We start from the raw sequence: 13,328 nt of genomic DNA, 5'->3' as shown, positions 1-13,328 counted from the left end.
ACGTAAGATTAAGTTATAGTAAACCATTATTTTTACGTTTATTAGCATCCTGTGTCCAATTTCCTGTTAATTATTCTTTGAGGTTAGTTCAAAACAGTTACATCCAGTTTCTGATTTCCGGATAATTATTTTTTGAGGTTAGTTCAATGTATTTGCATCCAGTTCGATTTCCTGTTAATTAGTCTTTGAGATTAGTTCAATGCATTTGCATCCAGATTCTGATTTCTCATTAATTATTTTTTGAGGTTAGTTTAATGCATTTGCATCCAGTTTTTAATTTTTCGTTAATTATTCTTTGAGATTAGTTCAATGTATTTGCATCAAGTTTCTGATTTTCCTTTAATTATTCTTTGAAGTTAGTTCAACGACTCGCAAATCTTAGTATCGTTAGAACCTTGTTAGTAAACCACTCCAAATCAAAGACACTTAATTCATAGAAGCTCGAAAGTTTTTCTTGTTATAGTGGGCCTTTGAAATTGAAATAAGTGTTATAGCTCTAGTCACTCTCCCCATGTGTCTTGTTAATAAGAATTATACTAATGTTGTCATAAAGCCTCCCCAACGCAAAATTCAGCTTAACAGCATCAACTTCCGATACACATTAGCACCTTGTCCCTGATTCTTAAATACTTTATGAAACAGTTGATTATGCACCAAAGCTTTCTCGTACTCCCATAATCCTGCATATACAACTTTAAGAAGGCGCCCAATATGGGCAACCTCAACTGAATCATCATCTCTTAATTGAGCTTTATGTATTTCCAATGCCTTCAAACAATGTGGCAAAGCCTCTTGCTTTATGATTCAACACTACAACATAAGTTTTGGCTAATTTCCTATTAGCCACCCAGGAGCTAAACTGATCCAAGAAAAAGATAATAAACTTCCAACAAAGAAATTGCATGTCAATTCCTTATTTGTCAAATTTTTCCTTAAGAGTTTCCTTTTTTTTTTTGGAATTAGCCCAAGTGTTTTGCAAATATTGGAGACTATGTGAAGGCTCAAAAAATAGAGCCAAGAGGGTATAACTATAATATATATCTAAGGATATATCTTATAATTTAAAATTCATGAAAAAGGAATGTCTAAATATTAAAGAGTCCTGATACTAAAAGATCAATCTCTTTGCATTATGGTACATGTTGCATCTAAACCATTAGATAACATGGTGATGATGAAAAAAAAATGTTACGATTAACAGTGAAGTACTGAACGTCTATCCTCCCTTTCTCTCTCGATGAAGGGCTCCGCCCCCGGCCCTCCTTATTCTCTCTTCAAGATGTGTTACTATTACCACCTTAGAATTGAAAGTCCTTTGTGTTGCCGTTGCTATTGAGCAAAAATAGATAAAATACCCATATATATCAACCATCTTTCGAAGAGACGTTTCTCAATAGCGGTGATTTCAAGCTTTAGTTGATGATTTGTTCATTTTCTGCTAGTGAGTTCATTTCTTTTCTAAACTTTCCATATTTTATTTCACTCTAGATCTATTTATGGAGCAACCACATCAAAATGGTGGCAGTCCAAAATTTTCTTATGATGTTGTTGAGGACTATTGTAATAGTTCTAATAAGGAAGACATGCTCGAATTTGTTAATAAGAATCAGGAAGACCATAGTCTATCTGAAAGACATGAGCATCTTGAATGGTAAAATACTGTCAGAGCCAATGCTAATAATGTTGAAAGCGTCGAAAATGGCAGTGGAGGCGTTCAAATGGATGAAAACAATGAAGACATGTTAAATAGCATACAACCCTATGTTGGCATGGAATTTTCGATTATCCAGAAGAAGCCTATGATTTTTATAATTATTTTGCAAGGAGGACAAGATTCAGCGTTAGAAAATACACTACATGTAAATCTCAGCGTAACAATGAAATCATAGCTTGATTATACTGTTGTTCTCTCCAAGGTTTTGAAACACTACTAGATCAAAACCGATAGAGCAAAGGCAAAGAAAAGGATCTAATACAAGAATTGGGTGCAAGGCTGTCATGTTGATAAGAAGAAACAAAAAGAAAAATTGGGTTGTCACTCGAGTTATTGAAAAGCATAAACACAACCTTGCAACTCCAAGCAAACGGCACAAGCTTCGGTCTTCGAGAAAGGTACCAAAAGAACAAGAACAAATGATGGGGAACATGCAATTAGCTGGGGCTAAAGTCAATCTTATGTTGTGTTATATGGGTGTTGAAGCTAAAGGAATTCATAATATTGGCTACACTGAAAGAGATTCTAGAAATCCATCATTTTTCTACTCAATCCAAATGGATCCAAAAGGCCAAACCAAGAATTTCTTTTGGGCTAATGCACGGTCAAGGATGGATTATCACTATTTTGGAAATGTGTTTGCTTTGATCCAACTTATGGGACAAACCAGTATGGTATGCCTTTCATCCCAATTGTAGGTGTCAACCATCATTACCGAACAACAATCTTCGGTGGTACATTGCTTTATAATGAATGTATGTAGTCTTTCGAATGGTTCATCAAGGCATGGATGAGGGCAATGAACGCTATGCAACAAAAAATGATTCTAACGGATCAAGAATCAGCAATTGCGAGAGCTATTAAGAAAGTGTTACCTGGTACGCACCACCATTTTTGTCTGTGGCATATTACAAAAAATGCAATCGGGAAAATACGTCACGTGATTAACTCAAATTTAGATTTTTGGGATGATTTTGTTAAATGTTTGTATGGGTATGAGATTGTCGAAACATTTGAGTTTGGTTGGAACGGGATGATTGGAAGGTACCAGCTAGGAGAAAATAAGTGGTTAGCAAACTTATTTGAAAAGCGAAAGAAATGGGCTTCAGTTTATACGCATGATATATTTTGTGCATCTATGTACATGACCCAACAGAGTGAGAGTATTAATGCGTACTTTGATGGATACTTGAATAAATCTTTGGCTTTGACAACATTTATGAAACATTTTGAAATGGTTGTAATATGCAGGCAAAATGATGAAAATGATGAAGACTATGAATGTAATTATACCAATCGTGCTTTGAGATTTTCTATGGTAATTGAGAAGGAAGCTACTAAAGGTTACATACTCGAAAGAAATTTTTACAAGGTTTAAGCAACAACTCCAAGAAGGTTTTTCTTATCGCCAAAGAAAGATTGAGGAAACCGGTACAAAGTCCATGTTTCATGTGTGGAGGGATGGTCATAATCATACATTTCGAACGATAACATATATCTGATTTTTGTGATAATACTGTCACATGCAATTGTTTGTTGTTTGAATTTGCTGGATACTTGTGCAGGCACATTATGAAGATATTTGTAGTTGTGGACATTTTGAACCTTCTAGAAAAATATGTGCTTAAAAGATGGACAAAGGATGTGAAGTCTGGATCAGTGACAACCAAAGATAGAGAAGAAATGGTAGATGATTGTCATGCGTCTGTTACTGTAAGGTTTAGCCAACTCTGTTGTAAAGCCGTTAATATAACAACTAAAGGTGCTTCATCAGTCAAAGTATTCAAGGTTGCAATGAAGGGTTTCTATAATCTTTTAAAGGAAGTTGAAGTGACATTCAAAAATGTGGAAATCAGCCCCACGAAGCAAATTAGAAGTGCACCAAGTGAAAAGTTGAGCCAAACGAAGTCTGGAATACGTATGTGCAAAGAGAAACCATTGAAAGATCCACCCATTGTGAAGCATAAGGGGCGACCAGGAAGGCAAAAATTATGGACCGACAATAATGGCAAGAAACAAACAAAGAACCTATCCCGGTCAAGCTAAAAATGTTAAGAAACTTGCCAAGTTTGAGTTATGGATTATGGTCATCATTTGCTTGTGTTTGTTAACTTGTAATTGTAGTTTGTAGTGATATGCATTCTTAGTTTGTGCAATCATCAATCTTTAGGTTTAGGAGCTAATAACTTGTCTCATGGTAGCATGAACATCAACCTTAATAATCCTAGTGAGGTGATAATCTTTCTGCCTTGTTACAATTATTTATACATGTTTGAATGTTTGCAAAAAAAAATTATTTGAGTACTCAGCTCATTTTATTCTTAGATTACTCTTGATTTTATTCTTATATTGATACTTTCATGAAATTTTATAGGTTTTGCGGGTGGTGAGTTAGAATGGACAGAAATTTTGGCTCTGCATTTTGGCTCTATGAAACAGGGAGATGACTAATGATAGTAGATATTCCTTATGACTTTCTATTTATTATATGTAATAGAGAATGGAAACTCACTACTTTGATTGTGACCTTTTTTTTTCTGTACTAAACTCACTATTTTGAACAAATATAGAAAGATGAGTTTGTGAAGTATATTTTTATGGCTGCAAGCACTTCTCTCCCTTGTTATGTTTTTTTTTCTTCGATAATTTCCCTTGTTATGTATGTTGGTATTTATCATTGCCTTTGTTATAGAGGAGCAGACAAGAAAGTTATTCATGGTCTGCGTCCTTGGATTGTAATGCATCTTTTCTTTTTCATTTGATATCACATCCTACTTGTTAAGCTTCTTTTTAAGTCCATTTGTAGAGACAAGGTGATGTGGTTCTACTATCCTATTTTAACGGTGCAGCAGCTACTGAGTTTTCATTATATAATTTGTATTAAGAAGATTTCGGTAGTGCAAAAACTGTGCTTTTGAATCAGTTTGGCTTAAAGCACAAATTTTTCATACCTTTTCAAGGGAAACCAATAGAGTTTTCATCTCTAACATTCTTAATTAAACAATTTGAGCTTTGGATACAAATCAAATAACTCGAGAATAAATCTCCTACTAATAATTAGATACATAGTTAACTAAAATGCACAAGGACTAGAAGGTGTGGCAGATATGAATATAGATAAAGTGACAGTGCAGTCGGATTCGCTAAGAGTGATCCAGATACTGAACAAAAAGGAAGAATCATCGTGGTATTATTGCAGGAACTTAATTAGTGGCTCAAATAGGGGTTGAACAAGGGAAATTTGTAGAGGCTCAATTTCTCCATGTGTTCAGGGAAGGAAATCAAGTAGTGGATTACTTATCTAGAATGAGTAGTACTTGTAGTACTCATAGTACCGAATGCTGTAACCAACGTATGTATTTTATCCCCCCCATGGATCAAAAAATTACTTAACTTATCAAAGTGGATAAAGAAGGTAAGATGTACTTGAGAAGTTGCCATTAATAGAGGTTGGGGTCCCCTAAACCCCTAGACTTTTCAAAAAAAAAATGCACAAAAAAAAATATAGTAAGAAATATCTAATAAATCATTCGACATTGAAATTTCAATTACGACAATGTAAATGTACAGCTCATCAGATAAAAAATTACATTGATCACTGATGAGCGACAATGAAATATTCAATTACGACAATGTAAATGTACACATTCCTCACATAAAAAATTACATTAATCACTGATGATGCTACAAAAAACTATATGCCTAAGAAATCTTCTTTAAAAGCTGATATATTAAACAAACTTCATAAGTAGGCTGCCGAAGAGATTTCTCGCAAGTCCACCTAATCTTGAGCTTGCTACCATTGTTGTCCAAATAAAACCTCATGACAACAATCAGAGGTCGGGATTATAATCACTAATTTGGAGTGCTAATTTTTCTTAAGCAATCAGAAGCCATAAACCACCAAAATTACCTTGTAAGCTATCTTTGTTAAGATTATGAAATCCGGTAGACATTCAGCTACAATTTTGCATCAAAACTGCACATTTGAACAAATTTAACTTTAGATATAGAGACACCAATTGCATACATTATAAACACATGGATAATGACTTAAATGACTTTGAAAATGGGCAAGAATGAGGGATGTACGTAAAGACGTGGTAGGCACATGAAGTGAAGTGAATGGGGCAAATAAATAGCAAGACGACCACATAAATTCGCAAGTGTCCTTCAAAAGCATCACCATATTTAGGATTGGAAGGAGTCTTGTTCATTCATCCAACTCTCTCAAAAGCAATGGCAACATAAGAATATTAATTGTTCATGGAATCATCCAATGGGCAACAGGGTTAAAGCTAACGCAGATGGGGCTCTAAACAAGAATGGCCCAAGTCACAGAGGTGTGATGAGGGACAAGGAAGGTAGAGTGGTTGCAGCTTTTAGTGGGTTTGGAGGTCATCAATCAGTTATTTTCCAAGAACTCAAGGCTATTAAGGTGTGTCTAGAGAGAGGCATACTAGAAGGTTTTGCTGAGGTAGAAGTGGAGTCTGATTCCATGAGAGCCATAAATGGCATTAGCAAGTTAGAGAAACCTCCCTAGTACTGTAGAGATGTGGTGGTGGCTATCGAGAGGAAAAAAGATAGGTTTAGCTATATTACTTTTTCACATGTCTTTAGAGAAGTGAATAGAGTAGCTAACTATCTAGCAGGACTTGTTCATAACCATGAGTTGTCTACGGTCCATTTTGCTAGTCCTTTAGATTATGAATTACAAACCATTGTACATGAGGATGCAAATGGAAAAATTTATGTAAGGAAACATTGAGTTTAATACAGGTGGGGGTCTGCCTAACCCTAGCTTATTTGTTTAAAAAAAACATAAGAAAACTTGTTAAAAAAATATAAAATGATTCATAGTATCTTAGGATATAAAAAAACAATGCTAGACGACACGCCTCATCATCCAAGAGACTTAATGTAGAATCACCACATGTCTTCAATCAAATTCATTGATAAAAAAAACAAACTCAAAAACATAACCTTGCTATATTAACTTAATCTAACAATTTTCTCCAAAGAGGCTTCTTAAAAACCTACTAAAGAACACGATCCATTCTTCAAACACGAACCCTGCCAGCATCAAAGAGTTACTGATCTCATTAAAACATGCTTATCAATCAAAAATAAATAAACACCAAACTGAGAATACAATAATAATCACACAACTAAGAATAGATAAGCTTCATTCTACAAACCCAAGTCACATAATAATGAATCAATTCAACAAATGTTAAAATCAAACACCCACCTCAAAGATGAATCAATAAAGAAAAACACAATGGAACAGCAACACAAAGGAGATTCGAAGGTGGTAACAGTAATAAAATTTGAAGAGAGATTAGGGGGCCAAGAAAAAGAGAGAGAAAAGCACTCCATTAAGAGAGAGAAAGGGATAGATTTCATTGTTGGTTGTCTTCTCTGACTCCATCCCTTCTTAGTTATTGCGGTCTTTCCCCACCCTTTTTGGGTTAGTTTTTACTTTTTTTTTAGTTTATCGATTATTTTTCTTTTAGTTTTGCTTTCATTTTTAATTTGGAAAAGAGAAAGTAGTGACAAAAGTAGTTCGCGTGACCTGTTTTGGCCAACTTAAAGCACGTGATGGGTGCAACATCGCTAGAACATCTAACAGCTGAGAAGCATAGAGTACTATAATGCTAATAGATCAATCTTTTAGTATTAGGACTGAATAATGAAAGGCAGGTAATTAGCCTACTCAAAATTGGGGGCCTGAAAACCCGGCTATCATATCATAGTACAAAATGTCTTGATATATTGTGATATATCATAATAAATATCGGTTTTGCAGCTAATCGACACATGATATTACTGATATATGCCATGGTATATGAAACTCAACTTATCGTGAAGAAATCATGGTAAAGTGCGATATTTCAACATATTATCAAAATTACCACGATACTTTGGTTTCTACTGGATCAATTCATCAATTGTTTGTTTGGATTCAATAATGATAGAGAAGAAGAAAACTTAGATGGAGAGACTGACAGATAGAAAGTTGTATTCCTTCTAAAGAATCAAGTCATTTGGATGCCTTGAATCATTTTTTTTTTTGTTAAAGATGCCTTAAATCATGAATTCATGAAGAGCGGCTATAAAGTGTTTCTCTGGAGTTGAAGAGATTGAAAATAGTATCACTTAAGGGTTAGAGTCAACATTACTTAACATGTGAGAGGTTTCAACTTGTAAGAGAACACGTGTTAATTTGTGTTACTTGAGCAACATGTGCGTTGTAAAGGTTATATTTTGTTTAACCTTACTAGAGTAGGCAATTTGAGGGAGATGGGTTGATAGATTGGGTTTGACCAAGTTTGTTTGGATGAACTACCTACGTATCAAGTTCTTTCTGCTAAGGGGGACTTGAATCAGGTCAGGCGTAGTTCCTCATCCTCTTTATATAGGTAAGGTGCCCACGCCTCTTGCACTCTCGCGTCAGGTCAGATCCAGGTCTTGAGGTCACTCGCCTACCATAATGGTGAGTTATGGACATCTACTGTGATGCGCACCTGAAACTTCGGTCTTGATGTCATTCATAAATTCATACGTTATTAGCCGTTGTGGGACGGGGAGAGTGAGTGCTGAGGAGATCGCCAACTCTACTCGAGTCACTTTGAAGCGAGCTTGCAGGACGAGTACCTATGCTGATATCACCTTGAGCGCGAGTTGCATAGGTCACTTGCCTGAGTCGAGTCACTATGGAGTGAGTTCGGAGGACTAGGATATTGGGTCGGTTGGTAGTTCTGTATATGTTGGACATGTGTGTAATATTCATTAGATGTGAATATTACTCCCTCACACAGCCCCATCTTAGTAGGTCGCTTTTTTGCAAGATAGCGACTTTCTGAGAGAGAACGATAACACGTGTTTTAGCATATGTGAGGATGCGAACAGTTGTGGATAGAAATAGCAACCGCCTCATTTCGCAGAATTTGGAAAGACGCTACATAAGGGTACATGTCAGTCTATGGTTTTAGTGTAATCATGACGTGCCTTGGGAACTGAAGGGTTTTTTCTTGAACAAAACCACATCTTGAGAACTGGACAGTCACCGTTTTGTCATTTTTCAGAACTTGCGAAAGGTTTAGAGTATCTAGGTTATTCTTTTCACCATTTTCGTTTTCTTTTCTTTCTTTGAAGGTTCTTGTTTGTAGTCTTGTTTAGGTCATTGTGTTGTAAGAAAAAAGGGAGAGAAAGTGAAACATGTCTGACTCAGATGACACTCGCTCTAACAAAGTAATAGAGGAGTCGTTAGGGTTTGAAAGCGAGGATAAGGTGGTAAAATCAGATTCTGTAATTGCTGTAGTGAGTAGTTCTGGTCGTGAAGAGGTTTCCATTTCAAGTGGGTTGCCCCTAGAATCGTAGATAAGCGTGCTGTTAAAAGCATTTTAGATTTAAGGGAAACTTATGGTATAACAGTTAGCGACCTAGAAATCCACGAACTGGGGGAGGATGCGAACGTGTTTAGCAATATGTTCGTTCCACTGGATTACAGGGTCGTTACATGTGAGGGGCAGTTGCTAGCTGGTATGAGGATACTGTTCTCAAAACTTACTTGTGAATTTTTGAATTTCTATGGGAAAGCACCCTGCCAGTTCATTGGCAATACTCAGTGTTTACTTAGAGTTTTTTACATGCTGAATGAAAGCGGGGAGTACCACATAGAGATCGTTGATGTTATTGAGCACTTCATTGTGAAGCGATCTAGTGCTAATAATTTTAGCTTGCAGACGCTAACGAGAAAGTCGAGTGTTCTAGATGGTGTAAGCAACAAGCCTTGGGAGAGAAATCCGTTGTTGTTGATTGGAAATTATTGAGCTAGTGGGTTTGGATTGAATACTAGGGTTTGCAATTTTGTTGGTATGTATCTCTGTGTTATTGTCTGTTGCTCATGTGTTTTGGTAGTTGGTTTTGAATTTTATTCATATCTTTTTTGTAGAGGTCACTATTTCAAGGTGGAGGACGCGTGGAGTGATTGAGAAGTTCGCCCGTCTTAGCCGTTCTGAGAAGTAAGAGATACTACCTAAAGTAGCTCACTACTTCATTGAAAGGGGAAGACGTGAGATTAGGGCGAAGAGGAAGAGTTAGAAGAAAAGAGCACGAGCTCGGGCTGATCGTGGATCGTCCATTGAATCTATAATGGAGAGGGGAAACAGGGGTCTTGTCACCAGGGAAGAGAGGAACAGGAGTTAAGGTGGGGGGTCGGGTTTTGGAGAGGGGCCGTTGAGGTGACCTGATGGGGGACGGTACGAGGCTGTCCCTAGGGGGAGTGTGCCTGAGGGTTACCTAGTCGATGTGGAGGACATCTCGTTCATTCTTTATAATCGCAACAAATCACTGAAGAGGAAGGTAGATGGGTCTGACTCGAGGGCTGCGAAGGTCGCTAAAGCGGCTGAGCATGTTCTTGGGACCAGTTCTGATCTTGGTGATGGTGACCAATCTGGTGGAAAGGCATCTCGGATGTCTAGATCGAGAACACGGGTCAACTTCAGTGTCCTTGGTGTTGGGGGCACTAAGACTGGGAACCCTGCATCTGTTGGGAACACTACTGGTGGTAAGGGGAAAGAAAAACTGGTTGGTAGGGAGGTTGGTAAGAATCTTTCTGTTAAGGGGTAAAGACGCCCTAGAACGCAACCTGGTGTATGTAGATGAGGGGACCAGGAAAAAACGGCTTGTTAAGAGGTCGGACTACAGTTACAAGTCTACACCTATAGCGGCCTGTTTGTTAGAGAGGATGACATTGGATGGAGATAGGAGGGACCTTAATTCTAAAGACCTGGCAGAAAATCTGAGGGCGCTCGACCTGACTCAATATTTGGTAAGTGCTACACTTGTCTTTGTTTGATTGATATAGTTCTTTGGCGTACTCCTGTGTTTCAGTGTGTAACTGTGTGGTGATGCGATCTTATTGGTGAAGCTTATAGCTGGTTACTAGAAGTTAAAAATGGCTGCTCAATTTGCTGAGATAGAGAAAGGTGAGGTCGAAGCATTAAAAGACAAACTGGCTAATGTTCGGGAGGTGCAGGAGTCTGAGAAGAAATAATTGGACACTCTGAAAGTGCAGGTCGTTTCATTAATTTTAGAGAGGACAATGGCGGCTAATGAGTTGAGTGAGTTGAAGGGAAGGATGGTCACGGTAAACGACTTCACCCAGAAATGTAAGGGAGTCGCTTTACAGGCAAAGGAGGCGTACGACGATATATGTCATGAATTGGAAGAGGTGGAGCAGAAGTATGAGCAATTAAAAGAAGAGCATGAACGTGGGGCTTTGGGTAGATGAGAGAACAACTCACCCGAAGATGCAAGTAATGCTCTTGGTATGGTGCCTATTGTTCTTGCTTCTGTCTCTGTTAATCTACATCTTGTTGGTGGTGAACTGTAAATGAACAGTATTGTCCCTCCTACTGTGACCTCCATAGAACCAGTCTCCTCTCCTGTGTTGGACCCTCTGCAAGTTGAACCTTTAATCATGTTGTCTAGAAAGTTTGTGTAAGTAACTTCATTTGATTGGCCTTGGGCAAGAAACACTAGAACTGGTTTCTCGGGGTGACCTGGGAAGTTCGTTAGAATTTATTGTTGTGTGGCATGAGCCAAATACATTAAGAGCTGATAACCTGGGGAGACCTAGGCAGTTCGCCTTTATTATATGCTTTCATTTTGAGATCTGACTGAATTGGTTTCCAAATAAGTGGCAGTTCGGTAGACTTTAAAGAACTGGTTTCCTGAGTATGTTTAAGCAGTTCGTCTTTTGCACTTTATGAAATGCATGTTTGCTTCGAAGTATTAGCTTACTTTTATCTGAATGGTTGTTGCATGTTGTTTTGACATCTCCATAGGAATTTAACCTAGAGATGTATGTCCTGTCGTCTAAGAAGACTTAGGATGCATTGAAGTATTAGTGTTCGATTGAGCATACTGCTACGAAGAGCATTTTAACTCTAGAGAGCGTTTAGGGCATGAGTGAGGGTGTTTACTTTTAGAAAGCGTTCTGCACTAAGTTAGCCTGAGAAGTGTAGGCACCCAACTAGTGAGAAGTGTGTGAGCTATGTAGCCCTGAGCTCGAGTGAGTGTTTAATCATAGAGAACGTTTTAGCTCTGGAGAGCGTTTTAGTTCGCTTGTGCATTTTGCTCTTAGTTAGCGTTCTGCACTGAGTTGACCCTAGAGTTGTAAGTTTCCCACTAGTGAGAAATTTTAAGGCTAAGTAGCCTATGATCTATGTATCCCTGAGCTCGAGTGAGCATTTTATTGTGTTGAACGTTTAAGCTCCGAAAAGTGTTTAAGTTTAGATAATCGTTTGGCTCTTAGAAAGCGTTCTGCACTGAGTGAGAAGTAGGTGAGCTATGTAGCCCTAAGCTCGAGTGAGTGTTTTAGCATGGAGAACGTTTGAGCTCTTGAGAGCTTTTTAGTTCAAGTTAGTGTTTTGCTCTTAGAGAGCGAGTTGTGCGTCTATTTAAAAACATTGAGAGATTGCAATGCATTGATGCCAAATAAAAACTATGTGTATATGTTAAGAGTAAGAACTCAATGGAAATGTAATTTTTTTATTGATAAAATTTCTTTAACAAGAAAGTATTCCAAGGACGTGGTAATGCCTGTCCGTCTTAGGTTTTGATCCAATATGCTCTATTGCCCACGACTCGTTCCACTATGTAAGGGCCTTCCCATGTTGGTGCCAGTTCCGAGTCATCTTTAGTCTTTTTCAAGACGAGGTCCCCTGGTTGGAAGCTTCGAAGGTTTACTCGCTTGTTGTATGTCTTTCTCAGAGTTTGGTGGTAGGATGCCACTCGAATAGCTGCTAGGTCGTGTCGTTCTTCAAGTAAGTTGACCTCTCGAGCAAGAATGGAATCATTCTGACCAGATCCGACGATCTCCAATCGAGTCGTTGTAACTGTTAGCTCAGTAGGAATGACGGCCTCAGTGCCGTAACATAGTGAGAACGGTGACTCGCCTATACTAGAACGAGCTGTCATTCTATGAGCCTATAGGATGTTTTCTAGCTGCATTGGCCATTGGCTCTTGTTCTTTACAATCTTTTTCTTTAAGTTCTCTAGGATTGCCTTGTTGCTGGCTTCTGCTTGACCGTTGCTTTGAGCGTACTAAGGGGTGGAGAACGCGTGAATGATCTTCCACTTAGCCAAAAATTCCTTGACTATTTTGCCCTTGAATTGGGAGCCATTGTCCATCACCGGTGTGTGGGGGAGGCCAAATCTAGTAATGATATTGGTCCAATTGAAGTTTTTGACATTAGACTCCTTGACATGAGCCAAGGGGATCTCTTCCACCAATTTGGTGAAGTAATATGTCGCGGCTAGGACAAACCGAAAGCCTGTGTTTTTTTGTGGAATGAATGGACCCATGATGTCCAAGCCTCACATGTGAAATGGCCAAGGGCTGGCAATGTTAATGAGTTCCCGAGCTGGCTGGATGATATTATGGCCAAATATTTGGCATTTCATGCATTTAAGTACATACTTCTTGGCATCGGTCTGCATTCTTAGCCAGAAGTGTCCTTATGAGATCGCTTTGTGAGCCAAAGAGCGACCTCCTGCGTGGCTTCCACATTCTCCCTCGTGGATCTCTGCGAAAATCATCTGA

The 13,328-nt window shown here is 38.2% G+C and overlaps 1 protein-coding gene across 1 annotated transcript; it reads right to left on the bottom strand.

Annotated features, from left to right (window-relative positions):
• Window positions 1-12,334: 12,334 nt before the first annotated feature.
• LOC147497866 (uncharacterized) lies at window positions 12,335-12,703 on the bottom strand. The gene has a single exon (XM_086563035.1). The coding sequence runs from the start codon at window positions 12,701-12,703 to the stop codon at window positions 12,335-12,337; it is 369 nt and encodes a 122-aa protein (XP_086419161.1).
• Between the last annotated feature and the right edge of the window lie 625 nt (window positions 12,704-13,328).

This window comes from Coptis chinensis, chromosome 5 (genome assembly GCF_015680905.1).
Source record: "Coptis chinensis isolate HL-2020 chromosome 5, ASM1568090v1, whole genome shotgun sequence".
In the NCBI taxonomy this organism is placed as follows: Eukaryota; Viridiplantae; Streptophyta; class Magnoliopsida; order Ranunculales; family Ranunculaceae; genus Coptis; species Coptis chinensis.
Note: the sequence above shows the minus strand (reverse complement) of the source record. Positions and strands in the feature narration are given on the sequence as shown.